General features: G+C 33.9%; 2 protein-coding genes across 6 annotated transcripts in view; one reads left to right on the top strand and one right to left on the bottom strand.

Annotated features, from left to right (window-relative positions):
• Positions 1-5548: 5548 nt before the first annotated feature.
• On the bottom strand, positions 5549-14261 carry LOC129809477 (uncharacterized). Of its 4 annotated transcripts, none has more exons than XM_055859312.1 (8): positions 13657-14261; positions 9030-9167; positions 8346-8961; positions 7203-8281; positions 6856-7126; positions 6442-6576; positions 5884-6072; positions 5549-5811 (listed from the first exon to the last, which is right to left on the bottom strand). In XM_055859312.1, exons 2-8 carry the CDS (start codon positions 9158-9160, stop codon positions 5647-5649), a joined length of 2586 nt encoding a protein of 861 aa, XP_055715287.1. In that variant the 5' UTR covers positions 9161-9167; positions 13657-14261; the 3' UTR covers positions 5549-5646. The 4 variants fall into 4 exon arrangements, with proteins under 4 accessions (XP_055715287.1, XP_055715286.1, XP_055715289.1 ...); XM_055859311.1 differs by having other exon boundaries at positions 7194-8281; positions 13657-14260; XM_055859314.1 differs by lacking the exon at positions 6442-6576 and having other exon boundaries at positions 13657-14259.
• Positions 14262-14297: 36 nt separating this feature from the next.
• Positions 14298-15835, top strand: part of LOC129809481 (stabilizer of axonemal microtubules 1) — a 10357-nt gene continuing 8819 nt past the window's right edge. Inside the window, exon 1 of one of the 2 annotated variants that reach the window (XM_055859318.1) lies at positions 14298-14636. In XM_055859318.1, the coding sequence (XP_055715293.1) occupies positions 14448-14636 (189 nt within the window). In that variant the 5' untranslated portion in view covers positions 14298-14447. Of the gene's footprint in view, positions 14637-14790; positions 15209-15835 lie in introns of those variants that run through there. The other variant, XM_055859319.1, reaches the window with a different exon arrangement.

The following is a 15835-nucleotide window of genomic DNA, read 5'->3' as shown; positions in this document are numbered from 1 at the left end:
GTTCATCTCCCAAGGTGGCCACTTTCTCCCAGGATTAAGTCTTGTTCCATGCTGAATTAAAATTTAAATTTCCAAACAGCATTAAAGTCCGAGTTGAGTCTTCCTAGAGACTCACAGCAGTGCTCAAAAGATTAAAAAAAAAATCAAAGAAGAATCTGTTAGAACTTTTGCAATTCTAAGCACGTTCAGTAAACTCCCACAAAATTTATTTGAAGAATAAACGATGTCCGAAAATGTTCGAAATCATTATTATTCCAGTGCACTTGCATCATTTTTATCTAGCCTCCCATCCTTTTTATATTTAATTTTTATCAATATATCGAATTAACTATTAATGAATAATTAATTTGCAATAAACTTTTGCCAACAAATGAGGTTCATTTGTAATTCCTAGAAGCAGACTTGTAATTAATACAGAACTTTTATGAAGATTGTTAATGTGTTTTAAGGTGTGTCATTCATAATTTTCTTTTCAATTAATAAAATAATGTACAATTTGCGGAAATGCCTTTGTGGATGACAAAATCTTTTCATAAAAAAACTCACTTAAGCCAAATTTTTCAAAAATCCAATAACCTCTACAATATACCGAGGCTTCGATATTTCACCATAGCTTTTTTCACCTCACTAAATTCCTAGAGTTTAAAAGGATTTGAGCAAGGAATATGGAAAAATTTGAAATTATTATCCTTCTTTTTAAATGTAATATTTTCCTTATTAGAGATGTCAACAATTTTGATCAACTTATTTTCCAAAATTTATACATTAATGAATGTTAAAAAGAAACGCATCTTTGCAACGCTTCCAAAAATTCTTTTGCTAAAAATATGGGCAAAAACTAAATTAAGCGAAATCAAATTTCGAAAGGGCCAAAATTCTAAATATTTATTATCAAGATTCCTTATCCTTACTAAGATCTAGAACAAGGTGGCTGAAACAAATTCAGAATCTTGCTTGGGAGCTGAGAGCGCAATTTACATCGATTGTGAACACCTTCCGTACGTTCCGCACGTTCGAGAACGGTTTACCGAGATTATATTAGAAATATTGGTTAAACTACATTTCCATCATCTTCCACTAAGTCGTCTCTCGGCTTAAGTCGTAAGTGTGTCTAGGGCATAAGATCGCCAGGCTTTTGAAGTCATAAGCCCGCAACCCTAATAAGGATAAGCGGTTGAAAATGATGATGATGATATTGTCATACAAATATTATATATAATGTGTATATTGTATGCAATCCAATCCCATTCAAATAAACGAAAACTCTTTTATTTTATTTTCCTTGTCAATTTTTCTTTTCACTAAAAATATACCTACATTATTTTCCAGGCCAGAGAAAAATTCCTTATTCGATATTTTGCCTCTTCAGGATTTTGGCTCATTGAGATTTTGCCGTTTGGAATTTGGGCTTTCTGGATACTGGCGATCACCGGAATTCTAATCCAGTATACACTTTTCTGACAATATATTTTACTGATCGAACTGAAATATTCTACTGACCGCAATTTTTTTTATTTTCTCTTTAAATTATCATTCCTGGCTTGAATATTCCTTTCAATTAAATAACCATTTGAAAAATAATATCTAGCCTGAACTACGGTCCTTACGATTTAAGAAGGAAGATTTCAGAAAGGATGTTCAAATATTTAATGAAGGGTTTTGATTACTTCGAGTCCAGAATGAAGGGCTAATGATGAAATCGAAGAAATATTACCCTTTTTTGCTGAATAAATAGAGGGTGTACGGAAAAACATTATCGAAAATCTATGAGTAATTTCAATCCATTAGATCATTCGAGCGAATAAAGAATTTGTTATTTGGTAAAAGTGGCCCCAGAAAGGACATTCTGCGAAATTTCCGGTTGGCGCCTAAATCCACCTTAAAGTTCAGAGTTGAAGCACCCTCACCTCACATCATCAGCAGGTTTTTGGCCAAAGTTGAGGAACACTCTGTAAATTTAATGATGCAATAAATTCAAATAGCAAAAGAGTTTTCCAGGGGAAATGGGGAAATATGAGCGAGGGAAGGAATCTCCATAATCCTCTCCTGTCATATTTCACGGAATCCCTGACGCAAACATGAAAGGGGTGAGAATGGCATCTCTTTGCCTATCGTGTTAATTAATTATACCAACTCCTCGTGAGATTGTGAATTGCAGAAATTAGAAAATTCACAATTGTGTGGTGACTGTGAGAATCTCCTAGAATTATTTGTGTGCTGCACAAAAGATTCAAACAGAAGCCACAGCAGAAAACACTATGCGGTGTGTCTGTCATTAATATTTGATTACGTCCAATTATTAACGCATTAAATGCACTTGTTGGATGTGTAATTGCTATCAGAAAAGTGGCTGGTGTAGTGTAATATCAGATTGTTACGGTATTTGATGTTCGTCGAGTTTTCCCTCGCGCGTCGTTTCTCCCATTTTCAATCTAATCTAATAACACTTTGATGATTATTCATCGTGCGACACATTCATTTTGTGCTTAAATTGCGCGATCGTGAAAGTGAAGCGTTTTGCAAAAAAGATGCAAATGCTCTAAATCTGTTGTTTACTCCTAAACACCACTAATTAAACTATACATGTTTTTGCATAGGTTATTTAAGATTCATTACCAAAAGTTAAAATAAAATTCAGTTAGAGGTTTACTTTAAAAATGTAAAACTCGGCAGTTTAAACTGAATTTGAATTTTAATCGTATCCCAGAAGCGAATAAGAGGACGTGGAGTACCTTTGAATTGGGACAACTTTAAAAATGTTTTTTTTTCTCCTGTTTTTAAACGGAACTTAACCTTATCGTGATATTATGTAGCTTTATAAACCCATTGTGAAACTAAATTACGTTATGGTCGCGTTCTTTTCAATAATAGGATAAAAAATCCATTTTCAAAGGTACCATAATTCAAAGGTGCCCCACTTCACCCTATGATTAGATTTTTTGACCTTTGACCTTGAAAACCGTTATTAGGAACGATTCAACAATATTTTCGTATATATGGTCGAATGTCCGCTTAGGTATCCTGTAAAACATATCGTTTGTGTCTGCATTCGTTGAAAACGCCGCGGTGTATAGTTTACAACGAATGATGGCACCGCTAGCACAAAGTAAATGCAGTTAGCACAGTTGCTGATCCAATCGACGATATTCAAGAGTGAAAAAATACGCTACACGTTTTCGATGGTTTTGGAGGGGTAGGCGAGGGGTGAGGAGAAAATGAGAGGCATGGTGAATGGTCCATGGTCGAATTATGGGGAGTGCCCTGAAGGTCCCAAGTATCTATCTCTAACAGTTTGGTCTGGATAGGTGTAGTAACGGCCGGACGAATGGACGAATGGACGAACGGAAAGACATACGAATAAACAGCGTGACGTTAAAAAACTTGAAACTTCAGATTTCAAAAATTCTACCAAAACTCAAAATCGAGATACTTCTCTCTCTGTGGAGTTCGAGCAGTAAAAATTGAGCTTTTGACTTTATTTAGACTTAGAGTATATTTCCTTGATGACACCTTATTTTATAATACCAAATGTGAGAAATACATCTAAAATAATAATTTTTTTGTTCAAAATTATCCTAAAAATTTGATTTTTTATCTAAATCCTTTCGTTTATAAGCTTAACTCATCTGCTGATAAGAAACGTAACCCCTTAATTTGTTTTATGTCTAATGTTTTATGTATTATGAAAATATCTATGCTAAAACCTCGATACTAAAAATTGTTTATTAGGGAATATGGGTCTGTGCAGAAGGCGGTATTTTTTTTAATTCAGTTAAAAATCCAAAAGATTATGAACTATTCAACCTAAATAAATCCACATATAGTCAAATGTGCTAATCTGGGCGCTTCGCTATCTGGATCGTTTATGACTAATCCACTTAAAATAATAGTTTTATTTTTATTTTCGTAATATAGTCACTACAGTAACATAATATAACTATTCAAGTTTGAGAAAAAGCAAAAATAATATTTTTATCCATTAAATAAGTAAGTGCCCGGATTAGCACACTTGAGAGTAATCGACTCATTTCAATCTTGTACCAGCTGGGTTCTTCACTAAAAACTTTCTAGCAGCGATATTTTCGCTAATAACAACTGGTTGATTTTAAAACACTTATTGTTTTTTCCTTGTGAAAAAAATATTTTAAATCCAAAGGTTTAATTAAAAGTGAATTAGCGAAAAGGCGACCCAGTTAGTGCATGCTGACTTATTTCAGTATTATCATTATTTTATAAATTTTCTATAATTTTTTTGATAATTTTTTTTATATTATATTTCTGAATGAAACAGTGAATAATTCTATGGATTTAGAAGAAGTAAAAAAGAATTTCATCAGTCCAAAAACAAAGCGTTTAAGTAGCACTCTTCCGAAAACGATCCGGTTACCACACCTTACTATATTTTCTCTTAGCTTTTCAAATTTCTTGGCTAAATAACCAATATGTTTCCTGTATATTAATTTATTAGACAAAATTTTATACTATTGATAGCCATGTATTTCTAAAACTGCCTCATTTTCTTCTATACAAAAGATAAGTCTTTTTATGACTTTTTATTCGCAAGGTCATTGTCCTAAATAATGATGTACCTATCTGTAAAATGTATTTTTCAATTGATTCGAAAACATTTACTAGACCCAATAAATCTGACATTTTTCTATTAAATTCTTTATGTGTGTTACACGGTCTTTAGACCTAAGGTTTAATCACACCGCTTAACTTTCCTCATTTCTTGTCGTCAGGCAAATTTTTTTGACGAAATTTTGGCATTGGATTCTTAAGCACCTGTTGCAAGTCTGATCCCATATTAACGATGAAGTTTCACCTTCAACCATTTTCAGAATTTATTTGGGCTAAACAAGGATTTCGGAAAATTTTAGAAGCAGTACTTTAGAATCCAAAAAAAATCCGAATACCCAAAAAATATATTAAATTTCTTTAACCTTCGCAATAGATTAAGTGGTAGAGCACTCTTCGCTCCATGATGCAAATATCTCGGGGTTGAACCTATACATTAAGTCGCCGGACATTTTTCTAGCCTACAAGATTTTTGAATAGCATTCAATGAGCTCTGCTGCACTAATTTCTGTTGAACACAGGTTCAGCAATACTTCTTGCATAAGTAAAGTAAAAATGAATAATCTAGAAATTTTGCTTGCTGTAGTTTCTTTTAAGAATTTTTGCTGAATTATTATTTTATTTTTATTTACCGTTCATTTAAAATTCACAGTTTTTTTTAATATGTTTTTCGAGTTCTTATAATAACCATATATTTTATGTAGAGAATTTCACACTAATGCACTTAAAGAATGAATCATTGTTTTATAAAGTGATAACATAACTTCAAAAACATCATTATTTCATAACTTTGTTCCAGCAAAAGAACCAAAAGAACATTTTTCCTGGACGTTTTAGAACTCTGAAAAATATATTTAAAAAAAAGAATGAAAAAATATTTTTAGTATTAATAAATTGTTCAGTGTCATTAAAGAATTGATTGCCATTTTGATAGAAGAATTTGGTATATTCTGAAGAGTAAAACACCAAGTAAAGTTTCAGGAAGACTTTTGTAATTATGCAAAGTTCGATGTAAATAACATTGCAGAACAATGTGATACAAAATTATTCAAATTGACCAACTCTGTATTAATTGCTTTGAGGTGGAGGAAAACCAATGAGTTTTTCCAAAAATTCCTGTGTACTTTCGTCTTCTTGCTCATCCAGCATCCTCTTGGCGTGCCTCAGAGTCAGTCTGGCCAAACGACCCACAGACCATCGTCGGTCTAGTAGAATTCTACAAACAGTGTCCAACTGAAAAGCAAAAGCATGCAGCATATGCACGATGAAATTTGAAATCAGCGCGGGAAAGTTAACGTAACGAACCTTTGCGAGCTTCTCATTAGCTGCAGTGTGGTAAATTAAAACTGGAAGACCGGCTACACTCGCTGCCATCCACTGGATAACGAACTTGAGCTGAACATCTCCTTGATGCTTCCGACCACAGCCCCAGTTTCCTGTTGCAACTGGTTTTAAATTCGAATTTCCTTTGCGACGATGCAGAATTTGGGCAATCTATACCAAGAAGAAGCATTAGAATTCTGTGGACAATCTCAAGAACTAACAGTGATGATAGATTGTGCATTGTCTTTTGTACAAAATCTTCTATAAAAAGAATTCCTTGAACGAAGAAAATTTTTCATTTTTGAAAATTTTGTAATGTATCATCACTGTTATTGAAACATCGAGACACAGGTGCAATGGAATTTTTATTGAGAGAGAGAGTGTATAAGGAGTCCCTGGGGAAATTCCAGGAGATACTTTGGGGAACATTATGTCAGCAAAAACACTCACAAAAGGATATACAGAACACAGAGTAAAGAACAAAAATACACAAGAAGCTAAAAAAGGCAAGTTATGGAGATAACAAAAATAAAAATTTACCTCAACGGGTGGTTTAACAACGATGTCACCACAATTAATCGTTTGTAAAGTGTGAACCAGAGAAATGGACCATTTTCTGTGCTTTTTACTCTGGTCGCGGCACAACAATCCAATTCCCTGCAGGGATTTTTTCACCTGCGGATGGCACAGAAAATAAAGACAACGTGGGACGATGGAATCCCACGCGAAATCTCCAGTTTCTCCATCACAAATATAGAGATGATATGGGCAACAGAACATGACAGGAAGTGTGTAAAAAAAAGGAAGCAAAAGAAGCAGTCCTAGAGCTAATCTCTATGTACAATATGTTTCCATAAGTCTTCAACATTATCCTGGACAATTTATGCGAAAAAGCCATAGAAGAGCAAAGAAAAAGAAAACTGTGCTTAGGGATGAACCTGAAGAGAGACTTACCAATTGCGCAGCAAGTCTGTGCTTATGTTTAGCTAGCTCTACTGAAAGTGATCGTGAATTCAGGATGGGTTTCTCCTGCTTCTGTTGATAGCTCTGAATTGAAGCTTCTTCAGCTGGATTCCCCACGCTATTGACGCATCCTTCAGTCAGAGGGACACCCACAAAGCTCTCCGAGAGAGTTCTCTTGAGCAAGGAGCTGGCAAATCGAAGAACAGCCGCATCTCGAGGATCCAATTCACGCTCTTTCTCACCAATTGGATCCTCCATCCACCTAAAAGATAAAACACAGAGGATCAGCAAAGCTTAAAGATTTCCTAGAACATTTCCTGCGTACGCACAGTCCATACTTGGAAAATTGCTCATACACCTCCTCAAGCTCAGAGCTCAGTTCCGTGCTGAAGCTGTACTTGGAGGAATTCCGACGATCTCGGGATTTCAGAGCACCATTCTGTGCCTTTTGTCCATCAGAGCAGATCATCTTGTCGCCATATTTAAGGCATTCACCGTAGAATGTGTCATCCAGGGAGTCAGCCTGGAGGACAAAACCATCGGAGCCAGCCCGACGTACTCGGATGGCGTTATCACAATTTTTCGAGTCTGCCACGCTGATCCCACAAGCGTAGCTGTCTTCAGTGCTCTCCGTATAGCTCTCAGATTGCTGAAGGGCTTCCCTGAGTTTCTGAGCAAAAGAAAATCTCTTTTCTGGCGTATCCAGATCTTGAGAGTACTTTCTAGCAAATTCCTCATCGTCCTCATCATCACTGCCAGACACACTATTCCGGGCACTATGAAATTCATCATCGGAAGACTCACAGCTCGAGTACAAACTGCTTCCAGTACACTGGGAAAGCGACCGGCGTGTCACAGGAAGACATTCTCCCGAGGAACCCAGAACAATAAATCGCCCTCTTCTTCCAGAGGCTGTGGGACCGACCACAAGTGCCGCTGATGGAGAAGGTGACAGAAAATTGGCATCCTGCTGACGTACGGAAGATTCACTGGACTTTGTAGAACTCGCCTGTTTTATCACAATTGTAGCCATGGTTGGAGCATCTCCCGGGCTATTGGTACCAGATTCCCCAATTGGCGACAAGCGCCGAGCATCTCGACGTTCTCTCGACGGTTCAAAAACTGCACACGTAAGATGCTGCCGAAATGCCAGAAGGCACTTGTTCAATTCCCGCAGAATATTGTCCTCTTCAAACTGAGATTCCCCAATAGCTTTTTCATATATCTCAGCATCCATGAGGTTCAGGCACACTTCTCGCGGTGACTCCAGAAGTTCCACAATCGCTCTACCTCTAGCATCCATTATCCTAGCCACTTGACGACCACCTTCAACGTAGAGGGTTTCATTATCTTCAAGAGCTTCGACGTACAAAAGCGTTGCTAGGGCTTCAGGAACTGTACATAATTGAAGACTCTCCTGAAATTCCCAAAAAAAAACTTACAAAATCATCCTTTAATAATTTTGTTTGCTTTAAACTAACCTGGGAATTTCCGCTCCAGAGAACGGATCCTCCAACTCTAGAGGTTGCAAAAACTGTCTGAATAACATCTGGAGGTGATCTCTCGATCCTGGCCTCGTGCTTAATCTCAATCCCTGACAGAGGTACTCCACACTCCATCCAGTCTTCGATTGTGAGCCATTGTCTTCCCGTCATTACTCGCCTGGACATTTTCAAGCATCCCTGAGTATTCCCCGGCTTCTCCAGCCAGTCAAAGTAGTACGTTAGTGCCTTGAATTTAGCCCTCTGGCTATTACTTGTTGCCAAATCAACGAAGAAATGGGTGAAGTTGAAGTCTTGTAGTGTTGGATGAGTTTTGGCGGTACGCTTGGGAAATGTCGAGAAGAATGCATTGGCCAGGAGGGAAGCCACAAAACTATAATCCAACTGGACATTCTCTGAGTGCTGCTGAAGGCTGAAACTGAGCCCTCTTGATGGTCTTAGGTTTCTCAATTCCTGAGCTCTCCTTGCAATATTGGGGATTGTATGCTGAAGCAGGTGATCCCTTTCACTGGGTGACAAGTGGTTGTTCATATAAATGCGCAGCCCAAAAAAGATCGTACAGTCTCGCTTATCTTCATCCGGATCGAGGCTGACACTGAACGAAATGGACAGAGATATGAGGAAAATGTGGAAAATTTTGTGATGAAAATGAACATCAATTACTTGCATGTGTCGTGAATTTTCTGCATATGTTCAACGAGATGGTCAACCGTGGAACATTTTTGAATATCGGCCAGCTTTCGATGCACCATGGACCACCAGGGCATTTCACAGGGGAGCATCACAAGTGCCATGTCTCAACTGAAAATTCAATTTGCAAATGAGGACTAATCACCATTGTTTTTCAGCCATATTACTAAAATCACTCTACAATCTATGAGTTGATAAAATGTTTTTGAAAAGGGACCAAAAGTCATATTGGGAATTTATGTATGAGCACAGCCTGGCAAATAATTATGCACGATAGTCCATCCTTCACACCACAAAAAAACAGTTAATTAATCATCAACCACCCCTTTTTCTCCTGTATCCTTTTGCCATCCAGGAAATTCGCGTGGTAGAAGAATGTTCTATTGTGTGGACAAATTAATAAAAATTTAATCATGATTTATGGCTAATTATCTCACTGTGAGATTTATTGCATAATTAAAGTTACACAAATGGACCCAAAATTATAGAGAGATAGACATAATTTATAGATTCACAGCCTTATTAGAGTGTTCAATAAAATAGTGGCAATTTTGTGGGTTTTATGTTATATACATTCACTGCCTTCCTATTAATTTAAGTTTAATTACAAATTTTCTGAGAATTGTGTTGGTAAATTTTGAAATAGTTTCTAAGAAGACTTTGACTTCACGATATTGAATTAAACCGGAAATTGGAACGTACGCTAATATTGGTATAAAAGAGTAATAATAATTTTTATGATTTTTATATAAACATTTTGTAATAATGGTCAATTGTGATTACAATAAAATTGCTATTAGCATCTTCCGCACCTTCCGGATACATTTTTTTTCTACCAGCTAACGATGATTAAAATTTAACAGTAACTTTTTACATTGCTTATAAAGAAAAATAGTAATTCTATCTTTAAGATTTTTTATATATATTTTTTTTTAATTTTAACGTTTTTAAAAAAGTTTATTTTTGGATAAAACAAGCTTTTGAACTGTTTTTTTTAAAATTAATGAATATATGACTCAACAAACTCAACTTTTTATATTCTTACAAAACTAATTGATTTATTAAAAATATTAAATTCTGCTAACCAATTTTCAATATTATAATTTGAAAAATATAATCCGTCGCAGAAGAACCTTTTTGTAGAATAAAACTCGAGCAAACACAAGTCGACCCAACAATAAGTATGGAAGGGTGAAGCAGTTTCCGATATGCATGAATTTTGAATATATAAATATTTGGGATAATAAATGCATATGAAAAATATATTGAATATATTAAAAGTTTTTCAATTTCGCAACTGAATTAAAAAAAAAAAAAACTTATGTGCCAGAAACTGCAACATCACCTTTGACACTTATTGGATTAAATCTTCCCAATTCTAATTATAATTTTCATTTAATTTCATTTTATAAAACACTTCAAAATTTCAAGCGATTTTCCAAAATAATATTATTTATTTAACAATTAATTTGATAAATGAACTTAAAAAAAACATCATTATTCTTTTTGTGTCCTCTTTTAAAACGGCAAAAAAAACAAACGAGCAGTGAAAAATTCAAAATGGACAGTAAAAAACTTAAATCTTTAGAAAAATGGCTCTAATTTATATATTTAACATTTAAAATTGTTGCAGATAGAATAAAAAGCCCTTTATTTTTACTTGCCAAAATTTGGACGATAATACATCACTGTTTCAAATTTTTCATTTATGCCTTTTAAAACTACTGATTGATTATCCAAAACTTGAGACTAAGCCCTTAAAATATTTTAGTAGCAACAAGTTCTTTTATTGATGAGATATGAATCTAAAATATCTCACAGGACTAAATATTATATTTTATATGTTTTACATGCTACTTTTAATTAGGTCTTGTAAATTAAAGTAAACTTTAATAGGATTAGTAAAATCTCTTGACCTGTTGCTATTATATTTATAATGCCAAAGGACAGGAGACTGGGGTAAAACTTGTTAAAGCGGAAATTTAATGTTTTTCTCGAGCTCACAGAAAATTTAATTAATTTATAATGAGTACATTTTTACAGGAAATTTACTGCCCTACAACTTTTCTGAAGTCTACTTTCCTTTATCTCAAAAGAAAATATGCTTTTCGAACCACTTTCTAAAGTCGATTTTATGAAGATTTTCAAAACTGCTCTAACACATTTTGTCAGATATGGGATAATTTGTGATATTTTGTGAAATGTTTGTGAATTCCTATTGGGGACTTACAAATTGCCCGTAAAGCTACAAAAAGATTCGTAAAAGTTTGTACATTTTCATAAACATTGTTCGTAACATGATCACTTAACGAGTATTTTTTGTTCTTTAACAAACATTTGTTCGTAAATTTTTTTTCGTCTAACAAAACTTTACGAACAAAGGACAAAATTTTACGATGTTTTTCTTCGTATTTAAGAACATTTACGAACAAAAGTTTGTAAAAGAACAAAAAATATGCGTTAAGTGATTATGTCACGAACAATGCTTATAGAAAAAGTACAAACTTTTGTCAACGTTTCGAGAGTTAAACGATTTACCAGCATTTCGTAAGTCCCCAGTAGGAATTCACAAACATTTACAAAAAATTTTACGAAATATTTTGTGTATATTAACGAGACATATGATTTAATAAAATAAATTAGTATAGATATTTTCTGGAAAAATTTCAATATAAATTTCCATATTCCTTGCTCGTCTTTACAGTTTAAGAAAACTCATGAGGAGTGTATGTATGTGGTAAAAATAACAGCCTCGGTTTATATTATTTTAGAAATTAAATTTTGAAATTTTCGATTTTACACCTCCACCCGACACACTCATTAAGAAGCTTTAATTTTGCAATAGTTCAAATATTTTAATAATTTTTAATAGAAAATAGATGAACATATTAACCGAAAACGCTCCATATCATTGATTATGTTATAAAGGAAGTTTAAAAATTAAATAAATTATTAAATCTAAAATTTAATAATGTTTCTTGTTGGAAATTTTCATTTCAGATTGGGCAAATCTTTATTATCGAAAATTATGAATCCTTCTTTAAAGGGCATGCTTAAAGATTTTATACTTAAAGATTTATTTCAAAACAAAGGATTCTTAAAAAGTTAAGGCGTTGCTAAGAAATTGCAGTCTGAATAATTGTGAAATATAACACAATTTTATAAAACTTGCCCTCAATTTTAAATCTCATTGCAAAAAGCTTTTAAATATTCAAATGATTCAAGTACTAAAAATTTTGCAGAACAAATTAAAAATATTTAATTTTGACACTAAATATGTATATTTATAATTTAAAGAACTTTAAAACCTCTTCCCTTATCTGAGAAATTAAGAATAGAACTCTATAAAATTCCTTATACAAATACAAAAATTTTTCAAATTTTAATAATTTGAAATTAAATAAATTTGGCGCATGCTGTACCACGAACACAAATTCAAAAAATGCGAATTCCCATGAATATTTGACATCAGTCTTAATTGCCAATTAGTTTTCTTTTTTGGCTTTTCATTGGTCAAATTCTTTTTCTGATATTTAATTTTTCAATTAAATATCCATTCTAATCTTAGAATTTGGGTCAAATCTGCCTATTAACATTATCAATTAGACAGTAACATAAATAAAATTAAAAAAAATATTATGCAAAAAATGTTACTAAACAAACGACAGATATCCACTATCAGTACCGTAAGAAAAATATTTATGAAAATTATCTCACTCAAAACCTTGCCGTCATGAAAAGGTTATTACACAGAATTTCAATGTTCTCTACAGGAGGGAAGATTTTTCTGGGTGTAATAAAATGTAATGTGATTACGAGCAATCTGCTACATATAAAATTCCATTATCTATTCATAAATTAGATAATACTCGCTAGTCAACAATAACTAATTTTTTTTTTATTTTCCTGTTTACGTATGAACGTGCCCATGTTTTGTATTTTAAACCAATTTTCTCACTCTTTTTGTTGTTTTCCAACTTTCAACAATTATGGCTCTAGGCATTTTCAATTACTGAAAAGTGATTTTCGAAGCTCAAAATGCGTGGTTCTTTAGAAAAAAAATATATATATCACACCATCAGTCTCTTTTTAGCAACATATGAGTTTCTCCCAAATTACACAATTTTCTTTCAGTTTTGCGCCATAATTCACACACCATCTAAGAGATTCGAGAAGATATATAAACCAAAATAAAAAAAAATGAAAATCATTGGACAAATTGCCAAAGCTCTAAGATACTCAATCATCACTCAATATCTCGCGCAATTGAATTTTTATTCTGTGATACCCAATTCCCGCGCTTTTTCTGGCTACTGGTAGAGATTGCTCTTGAACCTATCTCCATCTTATCTGTTGTGGAAAATCCCAGTGTCATCCTTCAACACTGATGATGCGGCAAGGGTAGAAAAACCGCCTCATTTATCAAGTTGGGCTTTATATGAAGGTGAGTAGGGAGAAAAATGGGATTTCTTTTGATGAAAGTGATTAATTCGATTGTTAATCGAATTTCTAATTGAGATTCTTTCTTTGTTCCTCCTCGTGGGTTTTTTTTTACAGAAAAACTCGACTATTTTCTTCGTAGGCAGCCAAAACAACTTACATTCCGGCAAATCTCGCGGAGCTATTTTCGTCCTCACAAGCACCACACGGCAATTTTACGCCACTATATCACTCTCCTATCCACTATCGTGACTCTTTTCTTAGCCTCAATTTTTTTCTGTGTTTTACAGATGCTTCAAATTGGATGAGTATTTAACTTTCTGGGAGATAAACTGGCATTGTCAGGGTGATTCCCTTCCAAATTGCTGGTTCTTACTCAGAGATTCATCTTCAGAGGCGTTAGTTATTGCACTTAACAAAACTACACTATTCCCCACTTTTTCCCTTCAACACCAGGCACTAAAGATATTTTCTAGCTCAATTTGAACTCAATGCGATAGCAAAATCATCTTTTACGTATTTTTGTGTGGTATTCTGTAAAATTAAAACGTTGCTAAAATTAAAATTGACCACAGAACCAGAGAAAAGTCGAAAAAAGCCACACAGAAAGACCCGACAATGCCTCCCCTTTTTCCCAAGTAAATGTCCATGGGGGCCTTGATACTAGAGAGTCGCGAATGCCACTGACTTAGAATTTCCACCAGCATTTGGGTGGACCCGAAGATGGTCGGAAAATGGCCCAGCTTTTCGCGGAGTCGACGCAAACACTTCCAACTCTCAACATTTGAACGACAATTTTGCACAGTACTGTATTGTTAATTGAAACTCAGTTATCTGTTGAACATTTTCATTTCAATTTTATTTCATTCGCACTTTCAGACGCTTCTCTGCACAGCTCCTTTCCGCCTCTTAAATCTCCGAGTGTCCGTTGAATTTAAAAAAAAGAGAAAAATGAAGGAAAATTTCATCATACCGCGGAGGAAAAGTGCTTTCAGGGACGGAGAGTCACACAAAATTAAGAGTCATGTGAAATTCTCCAAAGATTCCCAGCATTGCAAACGCTGCCATAAGAAAGTCTGCTTCCAGCCAAATTCAACCTACATTCAACCACCTAGAGAAAAAATCCTAAAGCCCCTTCAGGTTAGTAATATTAATTTTTTTCACAAAAAAAAATCCCAAAAAGTCTCATTTATTAGAAAAAGCGCCCCAAGAAGTAGCAAAATCCACCAAGATCGATAAAATTTGAATGTGAGGTAAAAAAAAAATGAGGCCTCTGCCGTATTTTTAGCAAAAGAAATTGCACCACCTTCGAGTTCTATTTACTTAGCTGGAGAAATTATACTTCGTTCTAAGGGGAGAAATGAGGGCTTTGAAAAGCACCTTGAGCGTCAATGTGTCTTTAGCAGGACAATTTAATTCAGTGGATTTTCTGCTTCATTTGAATTTGGGTTGATTTTGAGAGAGCTCTTTGCCAGTGCACAAATATTGCATTTATTAGAATAGTTCTTATTGAGGGATCAAAAAAGTTTTTGCTGAAAAAAAGTAGAAATTTAAAAATGTAGCCTCTTTATATAATGTGTAATAAATAGTGAGTGTGCCATAGACACGCAAATTATGCTCTGAATGATATTTAGTGGTATATGAAGCAATAAATGAACATAATTTGACCGAAAATGTGTTTAAAAGTGTACAGGGACTTGTTTTGTGGATCTGTAAGTGATTTATAGAATTTTAAAATTAAAGTTTCATTATCTACCTAATTATCAAAAAATAACAGCATGGTTTAAAGCAAAACAATTGTAGATATTGCTCTACCTTTGGAATCGAGCAAAAACCTATAACAAAGAAATTCAAACTTTCAAGAACAATTCAATTACTGAATTACGTCTATAATGTCGATTACTGAAAAGTTTTATTCCTAACGTTTGAATTGTGATTCATAAATAAGGTATTTTTTGTACAATTGCAAAATAGGGGAAACTGCCCATACTTCGTACAATCTCCCCAAGCATTGTAATGACTAAATTTTTTCTATGTTTCCCAAAATATGTGACTCATCGCACCGTTTTTTATAAAGAATTAGGCGAAAGTGCCCAGCTTTTAAAAAATACTGTCAAGTTACATTTATTCAGAAACGTAGAAAAAATCAATCATTAAGAAGTTTGGAATGGTACGAAGCATGAGCGCTTTCCCCTGAATGTTTAGGAATGTAGGATATATTTTTTTTTTAAATTTCCATGTATATAAGGAAATATTAAATCTTAAAAGTGGTAAATTTTCAAATAACCGCATTGATGAATGAATTTTATTTTTTCTACATATAACTATTTCTGTTTTTT

This window comes from Phlebotomus papatasi, chromosome 1, assembly GCF_024763615.1.
Source record: "Phlebotomus papatasi isolate M1 chromosome 1, Ppap_2.1, whole genome shotgun sequence".
NCBI classification, from domain to species: domain Eukaryota; kingdom Metazoa; phylum Arthropoda; class Insecta; order Diptera; family Psychodidae; genus Phlebotomus; species Phlebotomus papatasi.
Note: the sequence above shows the minus strand (reverse complement) of the source record. Positions and strands in the feature narration are given on the sequence as shown.

What these genes read in the sequence shown, in the direction of transcription:
- LOC129809477 (XM_055859311.1), bottom strand. Translation starts at nt 9,160, where the DNA reads ATGGCACTTGTGATGCTCCCCTGTGAAATGCCCTGGTGGTCCATGGTG. An exon ending in TCTGGAGCGGAAATTCCCAG is followed by an intron (nt 8,282 to 8,345) that starts GTTAGTTTAAAG and finishes TGGGAATTTCAG; the next exon opens with GAGAGTCTTCAATTATGTAC. An exon ending in ACAGACTTGCTGCGCAATTG is followed by an intron (nt 6,577 to 6,855) that starts GTAAGTCTCTCT and finishes TGCCATCCGCAG; the next exon opens with GTGAAAAAATCCCTGCAGGG.